The sequence below is a fragment of the Lissotriton vulgaris genome, chromosome 12 (assembly GCF_964263255.1).
Source record: "Lissotriton vulgaris chromosome 12, aLisVul1.2, whole genome shotgun sequence".
Taxonomy (NCBI): Eukaryota; Metazoa; Chordata; class Amphibia; order Caudata; family Salamandridae; genus Lissotriton; species Lissotriton vulgaris.
This window is the reverse complement of record NC_141700.1, coordinates 257,601,286-257,618,907: the sequence shown is the minus strand read 5'-3', so window position 1 is coordinate 257,618,907 and position 17,622 is coordinate 257,601,286. Positions and strand designations below refer to the sequence as shown.

General features: G+C 47.9%; 1 protein-coding gene across 1 annotated transcript in view; it reads right to left on the bottom strand.

The window, feature by feature from the left end:
• Positions 1–17,388, bottom strand: part of CFAP263 (cilia and flagella associated protein 263) — a 98,149-nt gene extending 80,761 nt beyond the window's left edge. The window contains exons 1-3 of the mRNA XM_086947794.1: positions 17,225–17,388; positions 4,199–4,325; positions 3,712–3,876 (exon numbers count right to left, since the gene is read on the bottom strand). Of these exons, the coding sequence (XP_086803920.1) occupies positions 3,712–3,876; positions 4,199–4,325; positions 17,225–17,349 (417 nt within the window). The 5' untranslated portion in view covers positions 17,350–17,388. The remainder of the gene's footprint in view (positions 1–3,711; positions 3,877–4,198; positions 4,326–17,224) is intronic.
• Between the last annotated feature and the right edge of the window lie 234 nt (positions 17,389–17,622).

The window sequence follows — 17,622 nt, the reverse complement described above, 5'->3', positions numbered from 1 at the left end:
GTGGGGCTAGAAGTGATGTTTACTGTCATGTCAGGTCAGTGTGCAAGGAAGTAAGTAGTACCAGGAAATCATCTATGCTGAGGGCTTTCCACCAAAGGAAAGGCTTGCGATCCTTAGAGACTGTGAGTGCTGGCTTGATTCAAGCTGTGCGTCTATTGCGAACATTATTGGCGATTGAGTGAAGTACATTTCCTAGTAAGCCGCGGACTCTTGTATGGCTAAAAGGAGATGATGGCTGTCTTTGTTCTTTAGGTGCATTTTCACTCATGGGACTTGGCATCCGTGTTAGGTAATTTGTGCTAAAACAGTTCTTCAGCTGGAACTTTGAACTGTTCTTGCAAATTTGTCTGAATTTTTAAGATTGGAGTTTGTATATTTTGTTGAAGATCCTGTGATGGAATTTAAAATACATTTTCCTACAAATAAAATGATTATGCACAAGTGTATAAGATATTAGACATTCAGTATGCAGCTACATTGCTAAGAATAAGGAATCATGGGATATTAATTCTATGTTTTCAGTTTCTACAGTCAAGTAGAAACTATATTCAACTTCTAAAAGGGAGGATATTGTGACATAGCTTGAAATAGTTTTTTTAAACACAGAAAGAAATATATCTGTATAAATATATAATCAAGGAAGGTCTTATTGTCTCTTGATATTCAGCTTTCATGGATTTCCAGTATCCTGCCACAGCACGGAGAGTTGGTTATACAGAGATGTTCTTTTCTTGTCTGGAAGACTTTACTGTCCTCCAGAAAAAAAGGTTTACCAGCACTCAACACTGAATGACTACATATCCCAAATATTAAACTTTTGGCTAGAGGTAGAAATACATTGATGGTTTGTAGATTCGTACTTCTATTATCCAGCACAGTTCAATACCCAGATGGTGGGTTGCTAGTGCAGTTGGTTAACCCACCAGATAGTCTGCCCAATAGCACCTTGAGTGCAAACATATACCTAGTAGAGAGGTAATTCATAAATAATGGTTTTAAGTGCTAGGTATACTGGAAAACAAGACAAATCATATGTTCCAATTAAATCATTCCAATTTCCATTCCCCATTTTTTCCTTGAGTTCTGCAACTGGACAATATTGTAAGATGTTCATGTTTACCAGTGAGGACAAGAAATACAGAAGATTAATCATTCACTATTTCAATCCATCATATCTTTTATTACAGCATTTTCAACATTATTGAAGTTCATTAAATTTCGACTTTCATAAATACTTAGATCTATAGGTGCACAGTGGCTATGGTAATATGCCTATTATTTCCAGATAGTTCTTTGTTACTGGTTTTTACATCAGGGCCAGACCTTGTAATAGCAACAGAACTTGGGGCAGCTGTTGAAAAACGGGGTGAGGAATTGACCTTTACCGGTCTATTGGTGGCACCATTTTTAGTTTAGAATTAGGACGGCTACTCAAATATATATCATAGGGAAGTGATGAGGATCTTCCTAAGCCTAGGTATTGATATGAATGACAGAAATTGAGAGCTGCTGCAAATTTCTTCTGCAGAAGGACCAAGTCCCTAAGAGAATTTTTTCTTCCAGTGCATGGGAGGAAGACAGATCAGCTTTTTTGCTACACCAACAATGCAGGGTGAAGTGAGGCTCCGGCAGACAGTTATTTTTTTCTGGGAGTGTCTGTACTTCCCAGTTGGTGTTTTTCACACTCAACGGGTTCGAAAGTGGGCAGGCCCTCACAGAACATTTCTTCTTTTCCCTTGGGGGTATGCAGATGTGTATTTTAAAACATTTTAACTCTACCAGGGCTATAAATTGAACAGATTTACACCAAATCACAAAAAAGTGTTGGCAAAGAATAGTCCTAAAATCTGGACAGATCAATGGCAAGCTTGACAGCGAGTCAAAGCTGGTTGCTTCAGTGTGCTTTATCTATTTTAAGTAAATCAATGCTGTGATTTCTGAAATATCAAAAAACAAACCCAGACAATTAATAGCTATAAGACACTTTGATTTGTGAATGAGATCTATTTTGCTAATCGAGTAATGTGACAGGTTGAGAAGTACAAAAAAGGCTGGAAGAAGGATTGTGAATCAGCATTCCAAAAAAAACAGCCAGGCTCTCACAGGTCTTTATGAAACAATTTGTTGTAGCTATGAGGTGACGCTGCCACCAGATATTACCACTTTTCTGCAGCCTTTATATTCAAAGAGTGTTGAACAACTACTCTTCAATCACGTCATATAACGTACCTATCAACATTTATGAGCATTGAAAAAGCCCAAGCCTGCAAGCCACATATGACATGAAACATGTTAGTTGGCTTTCAAGAACAAAAAATAAGAATCTACAACTAAGAATAAAAACTTATCAAGAATTCTACCTATCTTTTATTGTGTTCAAATTAATAATAAGATTGGTTAATGACGCCTGGTGTGAGCATTTCCTACTCTGCATAGTGTGAACTTATAATATGGGTTTACGGCCAAACTCATTATGGAATGCAAAACAGTTTATAGTACCAACCCAGGCACTCTATGGCAAAGGGGGCCCTTCTTTTCGCTCAACATTTAGCATGGCAGTGCCTGTGCGTGCTACTTTTACAGGCACAACTGCAGGTCAATCCATGCACGGCCTATAACCTTGTGATCATGTTCGTTCGCAGCAGTTAATCCATGGTTCCAGGTTAGGCCATACGTCATGCATGAACCCCCATTATCATCCTTCACGTTATCACTGACAATGTAAATAATGACTTTACAATCAATGACTTTAGCAAGGCAATCACTGATCATATTGCAAATGTCATTACCCATAGCATACCTACCGCCATCACAAATTGCTAAAAAGTGGAAATAACATGAACATAGTCACACGTGGAGGGTGACCAGAGAACCCGTCTGTTCAGAAAGTAATTGACATGCTGTTCACAAACGCTTCCATGGTGCTGTCATGGGCATCCATCATACATGTTATTAGGACACCACATTTTGATTAGTAACTTAATGACTGGCTTTGTGGTATTTCACTTTGCTTATTTGTTGTTGGTAAATATTTATGTGCACTGTCTTTCAGGGCGGATTTGGAGACTCTCCCCTTTTCAACTCTAAATGGCCTTCAGAAACGGGAAGGTGTTCGGGGTAGGGAGACTTGCTCACTCTATCAAAGGCTTCCATAAGCTGCACATTAGATGACTTCGGCAAAAGAACATACAATCTGAATATTAAAATGATTTACAGGACATTGACAACCCCTAAGGCTGCCATAAAATACCTCCTCAGCATTACTACACATGTTCAGGAAGCTCCAGAATTAGTATTATGAATTATAAGAATTCATCCTAGCAATTGGGATATGACTTGTCTTTCTCCGTTAACATGAAATTTGTAGGGGGGGGGGTATTTCTTTAGAAATGTCTTAGTCATTGCAAGTGTTCTGCTCAGATCTCCATCACTCTTATCATAGGCGGAAGGGGACATAACCCTTACCCACTTCTTGAGTCATGTCCAGAACATGTGAGGGGCTGTGCCGGAGAACAACGGTTTCCCGCCAGTGCTTTCACAATCATATCATAAAACGGAGATGAACAATCAAACAAGCTGAAGACATCCTTACTGCGCTCATATATCACAAAATGGATTACAGATTTTTCGACCAGAAGATGGATTCTAGTAGACTGTATACCAACAGCATGGGAGAAGATGCAATTATTGAAGTAAAGGGTGGTATTGTACCTTGTGGTTCTGCATGAAAACATCAGAATGCTGCTTGAGTTTCTCAACTTCTCCCTTCATCTCATCTAGCTCCCGTTGAGCTATATCGCACTTCTGTTCCACTGTCAACGTGTGCATACGATCTGTAGCTAAGCCGCGAGACTTGGACCTGCGTCTTCCACGAGCCTGACCACCCAAAAAATGAAAAACAGAGAGAACTGAAACAGCAAACATCCTGCTTGGAAAAGACACTGGACAGCTATTTCCCCATGATTTGTATGATTTATTAATGTGGCTTCTTGCTTGGCTAAGGATCACAAACCTCTAGCCCCCCAGGCTCATGTGTCTTTTCATGACTTTCCCCTGTGCCATATGATGCCACCCTGTCACGTGTCTTTAGTACAGTGTGTTTGATATGGAGGTTTGTGATTATAATTAAAAAAGACTTAACTCAACAGAAACAGAGGTGTGCCATTTTAAGAGCTAGACATACAGCTGTAGTCATTACCTGGGTAAAATCATTGGAGGACATGCCTTCCTCAGTTGAAGGCATTGGGACCAGGTCTTGGGGATCCAGCCTGCTGATGTATTTTTCAAGCATCGTCGTTTCATTTTTGGCTGTTTCAACAGCATGGCTGCGAGAGAAAGGAGGGAGGGAGAGAGAGAGAGAGAGAGAATGAATGAATGAGCTTGGCATTCAGTTTGGCAATCTCTGTAGAATGCTCATGCATACCACATAGTCTCAGTTCTTGGTGATCTTACAGCTTCACTTTCCATACCTAGCTTAATAACTGTGGAAATTTCAGAACACGGATTCCCAAAATGTGTGTGTACATGACCCAACGTCTATTAAGTATTTCTCCTTTTAATGGTGACGTAAAATAGATGCTAGAGGGGCCATGAGGGTACTGCTAGCGCGCCACTCTCTGTCGTGTTTGACACTTCTGCGAGTCTTAGCATTTCAGCAAACATCAATTACACTCTGGACCTTGAGGTCCCACAGGTACAAGGGCTTAGGTGATACTGTCTGAAATGCCTTGAAAGGTGAAAGGAGTCATACACTAAACTGGGCCACCTGCTACTTCCCAAATGAGGATAAAGAAAGAAACATGCTTGCAGAGTTGTCTCCCCAACTTAGGCTTTGGATAAAAATTATTTGTTGGTTTCCCTTGAGGATACACATAGTTGGTGTTGTGACTTAATTTATCAACCACTTGTTGTACACAACGGAACTTTGTTCCCACTCTAATATAGTCCCCTGTTATGCAGCAAATTGAATTTATCAACGTTGGATCATTTAACTAACGTGTTTACCTGGAACTGGCCTTCGCCCGGTCTATCGAGAAATAAACTTTGTGCTATGCCCCTACAGTTGAACTCTCACCATTAGCAGTGCAAATATACAGGTCTCCGTCTTCATATATGTGACATAACACACTATGTGCTACTGCAGGGCTTGCAACTTCTGCTCACCTTGGAAACTGGAAGTGTCCCAGGTGCAGAAAAATCCACACAATGATATCCTAGGCTTCCGCTACCTCATCAGAGCTGGTGTCCTCTTTCATGTAAATAGATTAGTCCACATTCAAGCTGCTCGGGTCAAACCCGGACAGTGGTAGCTTTACCACCCAGAACTTCTAACATGATGGGCCTAGCACTACCTTATTGTGTAAGTGTTGCCGTCTGTCTTACAACTAAAAGGAGTCTCTTTCCAGAAACGTTTGAGCAAATTACCAGTATTTATCAGCAGAGGAAATCAATTTTAGCAAAGTCAAGACAATCTGCATCTAAATATACGAGTAAACCTGAATGAATATGTTCAAAAGAGCAACGACCGGCCCCCATAGAGACAGAGACTTCACATTCAATTACCGTCTACGTAATCAAATGCTAATGGGTAGGCAACAAAACATACAGAAAGAGAAAATAGACTTCTAAACTCCATTGCTAGCTCGTACAGAGAGGGTTAAAACATTATCTCCAAATGACCAATCTTTCCTAAATCCAGTTAGATTAACTGGCAAAATATTGTTATCCACCACCCATTCATGGAGAAAGATCAACAGTAGCTTGGGGAATATTTTTGCTTCTCAGTATACTATGCAGCCATGCAACAGACGAATTAGATGCATCACATTTCTGTTAATAAAATGAAGAATTAAACTCCTCTATAAAGCTGGAATTGTACAATGATTCAAAGCAGATAAGCATTGGTGTCAATAAACGTGCCCTAAAACCTATTTCCATTTTAAATAAGACACGAAACCCCCAACGCCCACAAATCCTTGATGCCACTAAGAGTAACCAATATTTAACAGATACCAGGTTGGAAAAATGTCCAGCATTATTCTGTTCGATTCTACAGCCTGTTGAGTGGGAGTTCCAATCTACACTCCTTGTATAATTGAGTTCAGCATGAAAAAAGTCCCCATTGTTTTAACAACCAAACTCCATAATTTGCGACTTTCGTTAGACGAGAAACCAGTATAATACATTCCCAATCAATTCTTCCCTTTTACTCTGCTAATAACATGCCATAAGGATTAAATGAATGCCTTCTGAAAGTGAATATAGTGTATAGAAGTAGCTCTCAAGCGCATGCAAGAAGACAAGTAATTGAGGTTGAACATTTTGCTTATTTGATCACAAGGCTGAATTTTCCTTCAGCGGAACTATGGAAGCTAGTTGAAAGGCCACATGTTTAGCTCTTGCTGTAGCGATCTCAATTTTGTATCTTTCTAAGGTCTCGCGATCTTTTAAATTAAAGTTGGATTGGAGTTTTTGTTCCTCTTTCTGGAAAAGCATCTGGCTACTTATAGTTCAATAGCATAAACTTATCTTGGAGATTTCACCAGATCTTAACCCAGGCCCGGCACCAATGTGTGACACTTCAGAGCACATGAAGAAATTTACCTTCATGTGCACGGGGCTTAAACCCTGCAACTTTGTTCAACCAATGATGACGAACCTTGGTGTGTTATGGTAGGATCATTTTCTGTATTATTAATTGCAAAATGCCATCCTTCAAGATGACAAGATAAAAGAGTGACCCACTGCACCAAACATGAACTGTTGGAAGAGAAACAGAGGAATAATTGCTGATACAAACACATGAAACCTCCATCCTAAATATGTTAGGTTCCCAGATGATCTAGGGCGGGAATAGAGTGGGTACCAGTGAGGTTCTATTCCCAGCGACTACCCTTCAGCCGTAACTCGAGTATTTTTCTCAAAGCTTCCAGTCTGTGTCTCAGCGTGCCCCACCTAAGGACATAGACAGAGTCATCCAGACATTCAGTACGCTTCAAAGCAAGAAGAAATGGGAGGCTCTTTTCCAGCATGGCTAATTGCATATGCCTTCCCTGATAGATAAACTATTTTTCTTATTCCAAGCGGGATCCTTGTTGAGACAGTTGGAGGGCAAGCCTAGCACCGCTGGAACATCAAATTCACAACGGGCAAAAGCCCACAAGGACCATCAAAGAACCTCCTGCAGGGTAACTTCACAATTTACTAAGAGAGGATGGTGGCTTGGGGGGCAGCTGGCCACCGAAAGGTCTGCCCTTTGGGTTTTTTGGAAAAGTGGAGCCATCCAGCGACTGCCATTTTGTGTATTGGGCTACATTATAGCCCAAATAGCCCAAGCTTATATAGGTGAGGCGATTGGGTTCCCTGCCACCATGTTAAGTACAGGTAACCTGGTGGCTGGTGGCAGTGAGATTTTGGCGTTTTCCTCACCCGGCCATCCCCAATAAATAGCTTTTGGTCTCCGTGGTTAATTGCTTTTCTTATGTTTGGTCTCATTGTCAAAACAGGTGTTCAAGGGGAATTTGTGTACAGCTGTTGCTTGAGACAGGTGCTTGCGGGGGCCTGGAAAGTTTTCCATGAGTTTACACAAGTTTTATTGGCATTGCCAGTTCTGGTGTACCACATGGAAAGGGAGGGTAGGCAGTAAGTCCAAGGTTAAGAATAGAACGTTTGGTTGCTTAGAAGTTGATACAAGCAGTCATAGGCTGTAGGGGAAAGTTAGTTGAAAAATGTTGAAATGCACTACAATGCAAATGAGATAGTTGCGGGTGGGGCTTGTGGGGGAGCAGTAGATTTGGGGGGTGGGAGATTGAATAGTTCATGTGATGTATAGCAAGACTTTAGTTTTGTAAGGCGGGTTGCCCAGATAAAGTTTATGATGTGCACCTGTTTAAATAAAGCAGCCGTTTTCCACACAACATAAGTGGTCAGTGCTACTCCCCTCTCTCGCAAATGGAGGTTTTACTTTTTGATGGTCTTGCTCTAAGCATATGTGCCAATCTACGGATATTCTGAAGCGATCCCAAATATGCATTTCTGCGTGTTTGAGCACACTGATAATAATAATTTTACACAGCACACAGAATAAACAGCATTTTGGCACTCAATAATAAATGCTCATTATTATTCACTGGAACCTATTGTAACAACCTTAAAATAATGAAAAGGGGGGGGCGTGGCCAAGATGGCGGCCTGAGCAGTCGCAACCGGCGGAGGCTCCTCGTCCCAAATCCCCACGGCAATATTTTCGACGCACTTTCCCACCCCTGCAGGCGATTATAAGCTGTAGGAAGCGATCCAGCTCCGGCCTCGACCAAGACCGCAAGAGCCGGAGGCAGAGAAACGGCTCCGCAGGTGCCGGCCGCCGCCATCGGCAGCCGGAGAAGAAAAGTAGGCGAGGCCAACCCAAGCGGCTAAGAGAGCTGCCGGAGACCCGCATCGCTGCCAGCAGGGTGCCGGGCTGGGGAGCAGTGGCCCTGGCGGGCTGCAGGGACTAAGCGACGACCGGGGTTGGAGAACCTAGACGGCCGGCCCAGAGACCAGCGGAGCAGAGGATAGCAAGCGGTGACGGGACGCACTGCCGGAGGCCCGGAAGGAGACGACCGCTACAGCCCGTTGCCAACCCCGGGAAAACGAGGTGAGGTGCGGGCTGCCAGAGCGCATGTGGGAGGCAACCCGGGGGGCGGCTATCGAGCCCCGGAGCGGATTGGGTCCACCCAGCTATAGCGAAACACAGCGGGCCTGGTGGTGGAGGGCCGGACAGCGAGACCAAGGCGGGCTGTAGGAGGCGGCGGAGGCCCAGGCGGGTGCAGGAGAAATTTAGCGGCACCGTAAATGACAGGCCCAAAGGCACGGCGGACAGCTACAGGGGGCATCCGTCGAGCTCCAGGTGGCAGGCAACGAGACGGCAAGGCCCCCACAGGGGGGGAAGGTGACTGTGGGGTGCGAGGAAGGCCAAGGTTCCACCGCGAACAGAAGACGAGATTGCAGGCCTGGGCGGCCTAGCAAGCGCTGCCGGAAGGCAGAAGGAGAGGGGAGAATACGGCGCCAAGGTCGGGTGGCCCGGGCACGAGAGACCTGCTACGGGGGGGCACACACCGAGCCCCCGGCGGTAAGCACTAAGACGGCGCGGCCCGAGGGAGGCCGAGTATACCCCCTGGAAAATACACGCAAGGACATAGGGTGGCGCAGCAGAGGCCAGTAAGCCTGAGATACTGCACTCGAGAGGGGGCTGCATGCCCGGCCACAGCAGCAGACCGCTTCGAAGAGTATCCCCCACCTGGACCCCCCAAACAATAAAGAACACCCCCGCTGAAGCCGGAACCGACACGTCACCGCGACGGGGATACAGCAGGAAAGCGGCATTCAGACCCACGGCGACCCGAACGGCTGGGGCATAACAATTAGATACACGATCTACTGGTGGGCACACGTGGGGAACCAGCTGGTCCAGATCCGCATATCCAACAAGCAGCCGGCATTTACACCGGTCCTGCAGCTAATCCACAGGCCCGCCGAAGGTCTTCGAGGACGGCGGAGCTGCTCTAAAACAGAATGGCGCCAAACATGTCCTCCACGAATCGTAGAGGAGGGCGCACCATCCCTGAAATGCTATCCAAGGGGATGCACAAGGGGGAGAAAAGCCCCGACAAACCAACGCCACTGACCCAACCGCAGGACAAAGACAGGGACGAAGGAGAAGCTCCTGCGACGAAATCGTTCATGGAAAACTTATTCGCGTCTCTGAGGGAGGACATTCAAACCCTAAGGCAGAATATGGCAGGAGGCTATAAGGAACTACGGCGAGACATCGACAACATAGGGAAACGAGTAGCGGCAGTCGAAAACTCGGAGCAGACCAGGAGTGGGGAGATGGAACTCCTGCAACAAGAAATCATCAGGCTCCATGAACAGCAAACAGACCTACAGGCACACGCAGAAGACCTGGAGAACCGCTCCAGACGAAACAACGTACGGGTCCGAAATGTGCCATCTAAAGCAAAAGGGGGGGACATCACGGCGTACCTGCAAGATCTGTTCCGTGAGATACTAGGAGAAGGCGAGGACTTTGAAATTCGAATTGATAGAGCCCACAGAGTGGGCCTGGCACGCCGAACGCCTGCCCTCCTCCAGACATTTTGGCCTTTCTACCAGATTACCCCCTCAAGGAACGGATCCTGAAAGCAGCACGTCAAAAGCGACCTATTAACTTTCGAGATCACATGCCTGAGCTATTCCAGGACCTGTCCTCGATTACCCTACAGAAGAGACGGGCTTTCAAGGTGGCAACTACCTTCCTAAGGGACAATGGGGTCCTGTACTCCTGGGGCCACCCCTTTAGACTAATTTTCAAGTGGAAGGGGGCCCTCCACCAGCTCAGATCCCTGAGAGACACATGCAAGGTTCTAGGCATCCCCCAAGAAGGGGACGCTCCAGACGACGATACAGGACAACGATCCTCCCACTCCAACTCCTCACAACAGATGAGTGACGGAAGGCAACAAGTGAGACGCAGACGCTCACCCAAGAAAGGGTTCAAGCCGGATCCTGAGACCGTGGCACACGAACATGAAGTAGCAATACTGGAGGTCTCCAAAGACACCAATGCCGGATCGTGAGCAAACATGAGTGGGGGTGCATACTCGCCTTTCAGTAGCATTGTCGGGGGGGCGCTTCATGCTCGCCATGGACATGCTTTCCCACTACCAGACACTATACCACAGGCCTGGACTGTTGTTGGAGAGGCCTGGGACAATGTTTACCAGTTGGGGTTTCAAAGTTGGGGTTGGGGCAGGGAGGGAGGGGTGGGTGGAAGGGGGACAGGGGACTCGGTGTGATCGGTTTGCTCAGGCAGTAAGCAAGAATGCAAGGGGCAGCGCTAGGTCCAGGCTTCAGCGGGCAGGGCACACATCTCCTAATGGCTGAGGAGCTCATCCAGATTCTCACCCTTAACGTAAAGGGGCTAAACAACCCAGTTAAAAGGAGGGCGATCATCTCTTTCTTAGAACATTCCGGGCGGATATATGTCTTCTCCAAGAGACACATTTATTGGCTAAAGACTGGCACCGCATGAAATCCAGGGCCTTCCCGCACCAATACTACTCCTCCACAACTGAGAAAAAAGCTGGGGTGGCCATCTTGGTAGCGAGGCACTTTAAGGGGCGAGTAGGCGACAAAGTGGCAGAAATCAAGGGCAGACTCCTGGCCCACACGGTACAGATTGGTGCCATGACATTCACAGTGGGATCACTCGACGCACCTAATTCCAAACAGGAAGCCTTTCTTAAAGGGGCGCTCTCAGATGCACTAACCGGGGACACCAGACACATACTAATAGGGGGAGACTTGAACCTGGTCATGGACAATGTGATGGATAGATCAGGGCGGAGATTTTGTGACTCAGGAGCCCTTTCCACAGCAGGGAAGCAATGGCTAGCCGACAGGGGTTGGTGGACGAATGGCGTGAAAAACATCACACGACCACAGGGTACACTTTCTATTCCCATGTGCACCACACATACGCCAGAATAGACAACTTTATAGGGTCCACTGATCTGACCCCCATGGTACAGGATGTAGAAATCACCCCGGCGACACTGTCAATCCACGACGCGGTGGTCCTTCAACTGACTGTCCCACGCACACATCGTCATGGGGGCAGATGGCGTCTTAGAGAAAACATACTCACCCGCAAAGAGGTTACGAAGCAATTATCCCAAAGTATTTCTGACTACTTAAGCCGAAACGACACAGAGGAGGTGACCCAGGCGACAGTTTGGGGAGCACTAAAGGCGGTTCTTCGGGGGGAGATCATGGCGATCACAGCGGCAGATAACAAAGAGCGAAAAGAAAGACACAGGGAAATGACGGAACAGGTGTTGGAACTGGAGAGAGTTCACTACCGGACGGGGGCCCGGAGAATCTGGCGAAAACTGAAGGCGGCCAGGGCGCAGCTCGCGAGCCTAGATTTGAACCGGGCGGAATACACGGCACTCCGCCTTCACCACGCATACTATGTGGGAGGGGACAAAACTGGCCGTCTGTTAGCCAGCAAACTGAAAGCAAAAACGGTCCGCTCCAAGATTCCCATCATCCACGCGGAGGATGGAGAGGAGGCTAAAGAGGACGACCACATCGCGGAAGCCTTTAGGGCTTTTTATGCCAAACTCTACACGGCAGACCCGGATTTGAATCACGGAACTGGGACTGCGTACCTAGAGACCGCGGACGTTACGGCCATAAATGAAGCAAGCACACAGGCACTAGAGGCCCCGATACGCCTGGAAGAGGTAATATCGGCGGTCGCAAGACTTAAACCACTGAAGGCACCGGGGCCGGACGGCTTCTCCGCTGGCTTCTATAAAACGTTTTGCCCTCTTCTAGCGCCGGTACTAACGAAACTATTTAATTCTTTCCAAGGCCCTGGCTCGATACCGCAGGAGATGCTGGAGGCAGACGTTATCGTCTTGCCGAAGCCGGGTAAAGACCCGACTATGTGTGCGGCATAAAGGCCGATATCACTCCTTAACATAGACCTGAAGTTGTTCACCGGGATCTTGGCTGCGCGACTCGGCCCCTGCTTGCCGGGAGTAATAGAACTGGACCAGGCGGGCTTTGTACCCACCAGGCAGAGTGCGGACAATACTAAACGTCTGATGCACATAATAGATAAGGCACACTTCAATGCCTCAGATGCGGCCTTGTTGTCAGTCGACGCTGAAAAAGCGCTTGACAGAGTGGATTGTCAATATATGGATAACACCCTGGCGAGATTCGGCCTGGGGATAGGTTCCGAGCCTTGGTAGCCAGCTGCTATGCGTCTCCCCGGGCGACGATCAAAGTCAATGGGACAAGCTCCAAGTCGTTCGAAATTCGGAGTGGCACTAGGCAGGGCTGCCCGCTCTCGCCGCTGCTGTTCGCCCTCTATATAGAACCATTCGCCCAACACATCCGAAATAACAGAGACATCTCGGGCATCAAATTCGGAGGGGAGGAGCAGACCATTAGTCTCTATGCAGATATCCTGGTCGGGTGGACAACCCCAGAGTGTCTATACCAGCATTCCTGACAGAGATGGAGCGATTCGGGGCGGTCTCTGGATTCAAGATGAACGTGGGAAAGTCTGTTATTCTCCCCTTGGGCAGCAACACCCGCCAGGCCCAAAGGGGAACGCTCCACATAGGGGGGCTGGCCGTGCAAACTGCACTGCCATACCTAGGAATTGAATTAACTCCCTCCACAGCCCAGACGGTTGAACTCAACTACTCCAAACTGCTGACATGCATACAGGGGGATATATCAAGATGGCGACAGCAACCGCTCTCGTGGTTGGGCCGAGTTGCCGCTGTCAAGATGACCCTGTTACCGAAGGTGTTATACCTGTTCCGGACCATCCCGGTCACTCCCCTCTTGGGCATGCTTAAAAAATTGCAAGATACCATACTGCGGTTCATCTGGGCTAATAAATGCCCCCGGCTCCGACGCGACTTGGTAACTAGAACGACGGTGGAGGGCGGACTGGGGGTACCTGACCTGAAGCACTATTTTCAAGCAGCACAGATGAGATATCTCCTGGAATGGTCCCGACCACTCTCCGAAAAGCACTGGCTTTTTCAAGACAGGGCAATGGCGGGCACGCCGCTATGGAGAGTCCCCTTCCTGGCACGGGCAGACAGACCAGCCTACCTCAAAAAGTCGCCCATCACTAAAACACTTCTCCAGGTATGGGACGCTGTAGCGGTCCCAAAAGGTCTGACATCCTTTCCATCACCAATGACGCCCCTACTTGACAATCCGGCGTTTCCCCCTGGGGTGCCCCCCGGCTACTTTCCCCAATGGCGGCAAATCGAATGCTGTTCCGCAGGACACTTATTCGACCTACAGGGCTTCATGACGTTAGACACGATAAAGGAAGCATATGGACTTGACAAGTCGCACCGATTTAAGTACTTTCAATTGAGGCACTGGCTCACACACAAAGACGTAGAACCCCTTGTCGGCCGCCCCCTCACCCCATATGAGAAATGGCTCCTCACTAAATCCAAAGACTCAAAGGCCATTGCAGAACTATACAAACTACTGGCCCCCACACCGCCCACAACGAGATCAGCGGGTCAGAAACGGTGGGAGAAGGAACTAGGACGAACGCTTTCCGATAAGGAAGGGCAGGACATCTATTACCGGGCATACCACACTGCTAGAAACACAGCCAGCAAAGAATCTGCGGTGAAAGTGGCCTATTACTGGCACCTAACACCGGAACACCTACATCAAAGTAACCCTCGGAGAGATCCCACATGCTGGAGAGGGTGCGGACAAACAGGGACCATGATACACATACTGTGGGAATGCGTGGAAGTGCAGGAATACTGGGAGGGAGTACTCAAAGACATAGACGCACACTTTGAGACGGAGCTTCCCCGTTTCCCGGCATACACGATCCACGGCCTCACCAATAGACTTATGTTCCCAGTCAAATCCAGCAGAGGAAAACAGATGGGACTGGCACTAGGGGCTGCAACACAACACATCCTCTCCTTATGGGGAACGTCAAGGAAACCCACTCACACAGGGTGGCTGCACCGACTATGGTACATAATGGGGATGGAGAGAATCCAAGCTTCACTCACACAAACTTCTGACACATTCAAAGAAATATGGCAGCCAATACTCACCCTGCTCACCCAAGAATTTAATGAGCTCACATGCCCTAAATACCTAAGGGTTCTTAGACTCTCAGATGACTTCCACAATAGGACAGAAAAGGAGAAACACAAGGCCTAGACTAGGTCCCCTCAGGCACTGGCTAAGGATGAACACACTGAGGGGAGGGGGGTGGGGGGTGGATGGGAGTGGGAGAAAAGGGGCAGTTGGGGTTCGTATCGTAAGGGGTGCTTGTATAGCGCACTGACACCATGGGTTTCCTGGCGCTGGTTGGAAATAGAGGGGACAGAGAGACTAACCAGATTGAGGGAAAAGCCAAGTTTTTAGAGATTTACGAAAGAGGATCAGAGAGTTGGAAATTTTAAGAGAAAGGGGGAGAGAATTCCAGAACTTGGGGGCCAGGTATGCAAATCTCCGGCCTCCAGATCTGCAGAGCTTGTAGGAAGGGACAGTCAAGAAATGAAGATGGGAGGATCTCAAGTTGCGGGACGGGCAGTATGGTCGGATGAGAGATTTTACAAAAATGGGACAGGGGCCGGCCAAGGATTTGAAGATAAGGCAGCCGATCTTGAAGGCTGCCCTGGAGGCGACAGGGAGCAAGTGGAGTTTGACGAGGAGGGGCCTGGCAGATTGCCACTTCGGAATCCCTAAGGCCAATCTCGCCGCCTGATTTTGGACCGCATGTAGTCTGCCCATCGATGTTTTAGGCAGACCATGGTAGATCGAGTTGGAGAAATCTAGGCGGGAGAGGACGAGGGCCATGATAACCTGCAGGAGGGCATCAGGTGTAAGGAGATATGCCACTTTCCTGATCCTGCGCAGTTGGTAAATGCAGGACGAGACCACGGTCCCCACCTGCGGCCCTAGGGATAGAGCGGAGTCAATAGTGACCCCTAAGCTCTTCACCGAAGCCACGGGGGTGGGAGACGGGCCCAGTTCCACCGGCCAGAATTGCGGCCCCCAGAAGGTGGGGCTCCTACCAGGAAGGAGGAGCTCCGTCTTACCGGGGTTCAGCTTTAACTGGTTGTGGCCCATCCACTGAAGAATGTGGGACATGGCTGACTGAAAGTTAGGAATAGCAGAAGGGGAATTAAGAGAGAAGATGAGCTGCAGGTCGTCCGCGTAGTTAAACACGGTGACGTCCCACAGCCTCAGAGAAAGTAGAAGGGGGCGAAGATAAAGGTTGAAGAGAAGAGGGGACAGAGAAGAACCCTGGGGGACCCCACAGAGCGAGTGCTCTCTAGGAGCCCTGAAGGCACCCAGGCTTAGGGTCTGGGACCTGCCCGTCAGGAAGGATCTGACCCAGGCCAGAGCCGGGCCCTGGATGCCAGCCTGCTCGACACGGCGGAGAAGGATGTTATGATCCACCGTGTCGAAGGCGGCTGACAGGTCTAGTAATACCAGGGCCTGGGTGGTACCCTTGTCAACACCGTCTCTCAGGGCGTCCAGCACGGCCAAGATCACTGTCTCCGTAGAGTGGCCGGGTCTGAAGCCAGCTTGGTTGCCCTCGAGGAAGTTGGAACTCTCGATAAACTGTGAGAGACAGGTGGTGACGTGGGCTTCCAGGATTTTTGAAAAGAAAGGTAAGAGAGAGATGGGGCGGTAGTTTGCCGGAACGGCGGGGTCAGCCCCCGGCTTCTTCAGAAGAGGCACCAACACGGCCTCCTTGAAGGAGCCCGGCACCGGAGGGCCAAGGGAGGGACATGGATATAATGGTTCCAGCTTGCAATGTTTATTCGGGTTCCCGTCATAAGAGCTTACATGGACACAAGACAGCCGTCCCCAAAGCCCAGGAATCCGGGGTATATGAGTTACAACAGAAGGGAAATAGAGTGCAAGGTCATGTTGATTTACATACTGTATTGTATTACTTGGCTGAACCCAATAAAAACAAATTTGATTTAAAAAAATGAAAAAGTGAGTTAAAATCTGCACTGTTTCAAACTCGTCCCTTGCAGGTTTACATGGAGCTGTTTCAAGCAGGCGCAAATTTAACTGAGCTATTTATTACCAGTTTGGTAGCTTGCAACAAATAACCAACACAAGCACATCTGCAATACAAAGGGCTTTGTCCAATGAGCTATCTTTCGTAAAACACAACATTACCTGTCGTTCACTCTGTTCCTCACGGCGATGTCTCTCGGGATTAAATCTCCATTCCACTCACCCTTTTACCGAGAGTCATCTTATTACCTTCTAAATTCAGAGTTTCTAGAGTAACACTGTCCGTAACTCACTGAAGGCATAAATATGATAAATGTGATATATAAGCGTAATATATCAACAAGAACTAGCATAGAATGAAGAGGTATGACCGTACGGTGGATGAAGGGAATTCTATTAATAATTCAAGTGACAGTATGTTTTCCACTCCCGCCTCTAAAGCAAAGAAGGCAAAATAAAATGTATGGTGAAGGCACTGCTAAAACCACAACCAAATCCGCTGAATTGAACTCATGAGAAAATACACTACATGACCCATAGTGCTATGCGGCAGCAACTACAATTATGGGCCGATAAGAGCACCAGGGCTACAGACACCCGGTTCTTCCTCCTCAATTACCTGAGATGTTGTGCTTCTGTGCGCAGGTCCCCTAAATCTAGGAAGCTCAGCTCCGAGAGCTGCTGCCCCGCATCGTCCCCCAGCAGGGACTCGGTCTTTACGCTTTCCGTCTCGGTGTCCGGCATGGTTGTTAGGGTAAACACATGTTGTCATTTCCGCGCGACGCTGTCGGCGGCGAAAATCGTGATCATAGGCATACTGTTACCGTGGAAACAGTCAACGAGCCTCCGGATGGAAGCATGGAAAAGACAACAAAAGAAGAACGACTGTGCTAGTAGCCACACACTATTGAAGGGGGGATATAGCCGTTAAAAATAGTACGGATTTTGAAAATGAAATAAAAGATCATAATAACAAATATTTTAAAGAAAGGATGGCACGGGGAATTGGCGGAAGTC